Source organism: Brachyhypopomus gauderio, unplaced genomic scaffold (assembly GCF_052324685.1).
Source record: "Brachyhypopomus gauderio isolate BG-103 unplaced genomic scaffold, BGAUD_0.2 sc167, whole genome shotgun sequence".
Taxonomy (NCBI): domain Eukaryota; kingdom Metazoa; phylum Chordata; class Actinopteri; order Gymnotiformes; family Hypopomidae; genus Brachyhypopomus; species Brachyhypopomus gauderio.
Genome location: NW_027506988.1, coordinates 56,186 through 62,185, shown reverse-complemented (window position 1 = coordinate 62,185; position 6,000 = coordinate 56,186). Strand labels below are relative to the sequence as shown.

Genomic DNA, 6,000 nt, shown 5'->3' with positions numbered 1-6,000 from the left:
ACAGATCCAGAAGAGGATGAAGAGACATGTTCTCTCTCACACCAGCATTTAGGTTCAGTGCTGAAATTGGCTGTCTGAGCACCATCGTGTCCATTAGCAGAAACTGCAGGGTGCTGGTGTCATTTCTGCCATGTTCTGACGTGTCTTCTCAGATGCACCAGGCTGATCTTCATGGTCCAGGAAGGGCAGAGGGCACGCCGGTCACATGGGCAGTGCTCGTGCACCCACAAGGCTCTCTGTCCTATTACAGACAGTTGCTTTGGGTCATCATACCTCAGGTCTTTTCCTGTGGCCCGATTCTATGGCTAAATGGCTCCGAGCCCCATTTCATTCGACTTGTGTGTTTGTGTGTGTGTGTGTGTGTGTGTGTGTTTGGAGAGCCGGGATCACACTTCAAAGGCACCAAAGTACTGGACAGGGCAAGTGTGTGTATATTGTGTGTGTATGTGTGTGTGTGCGTGCACGAACAGTTTCCATATAGCACGTTTCCACCACCACTCCCTGTCAGCCCACAAGGCATTGGCGTAACTACTAAGGCAGGTTCTCTCTGTAAAGCAATGCAAAGTGCATCTTTTTCTTGTTACTCTTAACAATAAACTTCCAACATCATTCTTTTATCATAGATTCTTCTCTTGAATAAATTATCTATACACGCCGTGGCTCTTCCCGTTGGCCACAGGAGTCTTTATAGTTCTCTTTACACAAACGCGGGCTCAGCAGAGGCAGGTCCGCTCTAGGTTCTGGCTGTACAAACGTCTGCACCATTCACAGTTTCTCTACCAACACCTCGGAGAAGAACCAGACCGAGTCCATCCAGTTTTCTACAGAGACCACATTATCCAAATGTTCCAAGACATGAAGGTTGACGGGGTGGGGGTGGGGGTTGGGGTGGGGGTGGGGGTGGGGGTTGGGGTGGGGGTGGGGGTTGGGGTGAGGGTGGGGCTGAGGGTGGGGGTGGGGATGGGGGTGGGGGTGGAGGTGGGGGTGAGGGTGGGGGTGGAGGTGGGGGTGAGGGTGGGGGTGCGGGTGGGGGTGCGGGTGGGGGTGGGGCAGAATCATACATGACAAAGAAACAAGTACAAATATTCATTGTAAAATCAGCTTCCAGCAAAAAAAAAAAAAAAAAATTATAAATAAAAATCCCACGAGGCGTTTCCACGGAAACCACGAGAGTCCTCCCCTCCCTAGGCGCTCAGGACAGAAGGGTGATCTGGGAAGAGTGCAGATGACATCACAGCCTCACTGTACGCCTTCCTCATCAACATACGTGGAGGGGAACCAGCCAATCTAAGAGGAGGAGCACAGCAGCGTCCAATGACACGACAGCACTGAGAGACATGCAAATGGCGCTGGTCAGCGAGACCAGGATGGGTGTGTGGACCGAACGGGCCTCACCCTGCCGTTAGACTCCCCCTTCCACCAGCCCTGATCTCCTCCGATCTTGCTGTAGATCTTCACGATGTCTCCCTCCCTCAGAGACAGCTCCCTCATGTCCCTAGCAGCGAAGTTGTACCGGGCCACGGCCGTGCTGACCACCCTGGGCGTGAACACTGCGCACACACACACACACACACACACACACACACACACACGCGGCCGGTCAGACGGTCGTCATGATGAACGAGACCAGACGTGACAACGTGTGTGTACGGAGCAGCAGGTGAGCTGGAGACCAGGTGGACGACACGTAGCAGGAGAACGATTGTGTTATTGAACCTGTTTGTTGTCATGCATCAGGGGACAGAGAGGAGAACGGGCCGGGTGAGATAACAGAGGAGGAGAGACATGAAGAGGAGGAGGAGAAGGAGAAATGGATGAGTGGGAGGATATAAAGGAGAAGGAGCACAAGAGAATGTGAAATAATGGAAGAGAGGGAGGGAGAGAGAGGGAGAGGGGAAGAGAGGGAGAGGTATGAGGGAGGGAGAGAGAGAGGGGTGTGATGGAGGGAGGAAGAGGGGTGTGATGGAGGGAGAGAGGGGTGTTAAGGAGAGGGAGGGAGGGAGAGGGGAAGAGGGAAAGAGAGGGGTGTGATGGAGGGAGAGAGGAGCGTTAGGGAGAGGGAGGGAGGGAGAGAGAGAGGGAGAGTCCCAGACTGATGCGGAGCGTGGAGTTGAGCAGTACCTGACCAGAAGGGAGCGGACGAGCTCTGAGAGGAGAAGTTGAGGCCCTGAGGACTGAGGAAGGAGAAGTTGTAGGAAGCAGAAGGAGCTGCTGGCACAACGGAGGAGTGGAGAGGAGAGAGAAGAGAGGAACGAAGAGAAGAGAAGAGAGAAAAGAGGAGAAGAGAGAGGAGTTAGAAAAAGCTGCACAGAGTACGCCAGTGAGAGAACATTTGTTACACATGCAAGACGTTAAAAACGGGAGCAGAGAAACAGCAGTCTGTATACATGGACCACCTCCTTCAGGAGAAACATGGAGTCATTACATTCCTGTTTACAGGTTAGAGATTAAAGCTCATCGGTGGACATGCCCGGTCTGTTAGTCATCCTGCAACCCTTCTCCAGTGGTCAGTTTCTCACAGACCACCTGTGTGCAACAGGAGTCACCAGAGAGAGAGAGAGAGAGAGATGGAGAGAGAGAGAGGGAGAGAGATGGAGGGGGAGGGACAGAGAGAGAGAGAGAGGGGGGGGGATAGAGGGATGGAGAGAGAGAAAGAGAGAGAGAGAGAGGGATGGAGGGAGAGAGAGGGATGGGGAGAGAGAGAGAGATGGAGGGAGAGAGAGAGGGATGGAGGGAGAGAGAGAGAGAGAGATGGAGGGAGAGAGAGAGATGGAGGGAGAGAGAGAGAGGGATGGAGGGAGAGAGAGGGATGGGGAGAGAGAGAGAGATGGAGGGAGAGAGAGAGAGAGAGAGGGATGGAGGGAGAGAGAGAGAGAGAGAGATGGAGGGAGAGAGAGAGGGGCCACCTCCTGCCGTGATGACGTCTCCTGTGAGGTCCTGGGTGCTGCTCTCTCCCCTGCCACCCTCTTCCCAGCAGACCTGCATTGTCTGAGCTCATTTCCACGGCCATGAGTCAGAATAAAAGCCTCAGAGGGGACCAGTTAGGCTCAGCTGGAAGGCAAACAAAGCCGGCCCGGCCTGCCTCTGGGTAGGGGGAGGCAGGCTCCACGCCCCCGATGCCACATGTGTTGAACAGAACCCATTCAGGGCTAAAGAGTCCACCATCGGCGAGAGGCAGCTCTTTACCTCAGTTACAGGGGGCGGGTCCCGGCCATACAAGCCACGGGGTGATTGACGGGTGAAATGGTAAGAGGCGTGGCATGCGGCATGTGGGGGGCGGGACCAGCTGCTGAGGCGTTTCAGTAAGTGAGAGGAAGAGTGGGCTAGACGGATGCCCAAAGTGCCAAGGTCAAATAGACAGGCTGGGCTGGGTGGGGGTGGGTGGGGTGTACCTGGAGAGCGGGTACTGGTCCGGGAGTTGCAGCGTTCTCTGGATTTGTACGGATAGCGTAACGTGGTGTCCAACAGCTTAAAACTCTCTTTCAGGGAGTGAGCCTGGTAATACTCAACCAGCTCCTGTTAGGATGGAACAGGAGAAACACGAGGAGCAGAGGAACACACAGTTACAACAACCTGCACAGAGAAGCTCGGAGAAGCTCGGAGAAGCTTCAGTCGCTGTGGCGTCTGTGCTCGGCTGGCCGGGCTTAGCTGTTTATTTTCTTACCAGGAGGCTTTCAAACTTCTTTGCCTCTGTGATGTGAATCCAGTTGTCTTTTTCAATAACTTTGATGTGTTTTACTTCGTCGTTAAACCTGGTTGAGAGAAATATATCAGTACACAGCTGTTCAATGTTGCATCGATCTCAGTAAGAGTCAATAACCTCTTCCAGCTCACAGTTAATCCTAATGCTTACACTAACCACAACTCTGAACCATTTGACACCGAGTGCGTTTACAAGCACAGAAGCATGACTGTTACACACGGTGCATTCTACAATCCATCAAACAGGGTTATGGATCACGGTGCATTCTACAATCCATCAAACAGGGTTATGGATCCCATCACGTAAGCATCATATCTCAGATCTGGCACAAAGGCACACGAGGGTGCGTGTGCACGTGGTTCCGTACGCGTGTGCGTGTGGTTCCGTGTGCGCGTGGTTCCGTGTGCGCGTGGTTCCGTGTGCGCGTGGTTCCGTGTGCGCGTGGTTCCGTGTGCACGTGGTTCCGTGTGCACGTGGTTCCGTGTGCACGTGGTTCCGTGTGCACGTGGTTCCGTGCACTCACGCTTTACTCACTTGATGCTGATGGCAAATCGTTCTGCCTCTGCTGTGCGCTCCCGGATCAGGTAGGTGCCACTACTGTGGGATTTCAGGAGGTTATCAGCCTGCTGCCTCTCCATGTTCCCAGCAAACCTGAACACACACACGAATGAACAAATATAACCTCAATCCCGTGTACAGCCCCATTTTATTCAGTCGGCCAGCACCTCATTCATCATGCAGGCCTTATACAGGGGTCAGCGCATTATTAAAAGACAGAAATGTCATGATGTGCATTGCATACAGCTCGGCTTGATCAATCATCTGTATTGATTCGAGCCGTAAGTGCAATACATCACCTATTGATGAAACTTATTTAGGTCAAAAGTTCCTAGAGGAGTTTTAATTACACATTCCGCCCTGTGTGTGATTTCACTGGCCTGCTGTAGGCAGACACACTAAATCAATATCACCAAAAACCAGGAAAGAAAAGGAGAGGAGACAGCATACCATGGATACACACAGTAATCCGCCTCTCTGGAGCACTGCCTGCTGGGAAAGTTCTGAAGTGGCTGGGGGGAGAGAGAGAGAGAGAGAGAGAGAGAGAGAAGGAAGGGAGAGCAACAGAGAGAGAGAGAGAGAGAGAGAGAGCAACGTTCAGCAACAAGTGCATTTCTTCCCTCGGTCCAATAGTTTTCATCCACAGTATTTGTAGACGTGCCATCAGGCCTGTGTGACTTACCTTGGGGTCCAGACAGGGTTTCACACTGGAGCTAGGAAAGTAGCCCGACTTCAGGGTCTGAACCAGCTTGCCCTGGGAAACACGAAAACACACGAAACACAAACGGCACAGCTTAACGACCAAAGGCAGCGGAGAGGCCGTCGTGTAGCGGCTGCGACTCCAAACTCCAGCGCCGAGCCTTGCGGGTGGTGACGCCAGCGTCACAGAACGTGAGCACACTCTCACCTCCCACCAGGTGGTGTCTGGGTCCCCCTTCAGGAGCTCGATGACGTCACCCGTCTGGAAGGACAGCGGGCATTTGCCTGGCGGGGCCGGGGTGCCGTGATAGTTCCTGATAGCCACCATCTTAGGTCCTGCAGGAAGGCAGGCAGAGACGTGGGTCCGTGGAGAACACGTTCAACAAAGTGAAAAACCAGTACAGCAGACGTGGAGAAGGTGGCTTCCTGTGAGAGGTGACGGGACAACTGCGAGATGAAAGCTCACATTTACTGACACAGAGACCATGTGACCAAAAGGTCGTGCCTTTAAGCAGACGCTAGTTTGTAGCACTTTGAGCCACGGTGAGTGAGAATCCTGAAATGCTCAAAACGCTCACTAGATGGCAGCAGTGAGCTACAGTAGGAGCCAGCAGTAATTCATGAGCAGATCCAGGTGCACTTGTATTAAACTCTGAGAGAATTCACCTGAAGTGAAGTGTGCACTACGGCCTCTAAACGTTCAATAATAAGACGCAGGGATTGTGTAGTGGGTTAAGTGTCCCGCGTGTCCGTTCCTACCTGATTGGAGAAGTCCAGGGTCCTGTCCCAGGGAGAAGAGACAACACTTCAGTCAGTCTGGCGTTTTAACTTACAGATGTGTGAAATGGGTCAAGATGTGTAAAGAGGAGGACAGACTGCATGTATATTCTGCTCACATGAAATAAGACATTAAAAATACAATAGAACTCACGCAATCATGGGGACCTAGAAAAGAGAGGGAGAGAGAGAGAGAGAGAGAGAGAGAGATGGTCAGTGACGGTTGACTTCAATTCCCAGCTCTTCGGGGAGCTCATTATGGC

The 6,000-nt window shown here is 52.7% G+C and overlaps 1 protein-coding gene across 1 annotated transcript in view; it reads right to left on the bottom strand.

Moving 5' to 3' along the window:
• Positions 1 to 1,048: 1,048 nt before the first annotated feature.
• Positions 1,049 to 6,000, bottom strand: part of LOC143501263 (guanine nucleotide exchange factor VAV2-like) — a 53,308-nt gene continuing 48,356 nt past the window's right edge. Inside the window, exons 20-30 of the mRNA XM_076994882.1 lie at positions 5,892 to 5,905; positions 5,720 to 5,741; positions 5,169 to 5,296; positions 4,944 to 5,015; positions 4,712 to 4,773; positions 4,238 to 4,354; positions 3,665 to 3,752; positions 3,393 to 3,516; positions 2,122 to 2,208; positions 1,396 to 1,550; positions 1,049 to 1,287 (exon numbers count right to left, since the gene is read on the bottom strand). Of these exons, the coding sequence (XP_076850997.1) occupies positions 1,240 to 1,287; positions 1,396 to 1,550; positions 2,122 to 2,208; positions 3,393 to 3,516; positions 3,665 to 3,752; positions 4,238 to 4,354; positions 4,712 to 4,773; positions 4,944 to 5,015; positions 5,169 to 5,296; positions 5,720 to 5,741; positions 5,892 to 5,905 (917 nt within the window). The 3' untranslated portion in view covers positions 1,049 to 1,239. The remainder of the gene's footprint in view (positions 1,288 to 1,395; positions 1,551 to 2,121; positions 2,209 to 3,392; positions 3,517 to 3,664; positions 3,753 to 4,237; positions 4,355 to 4,711; positions 4,774 to 4,943; positions 5,016 to 5,168; positions 5,297 to 5,719; positions 5,742 to 5,891; positions 5,906 to 6,000) is intronic.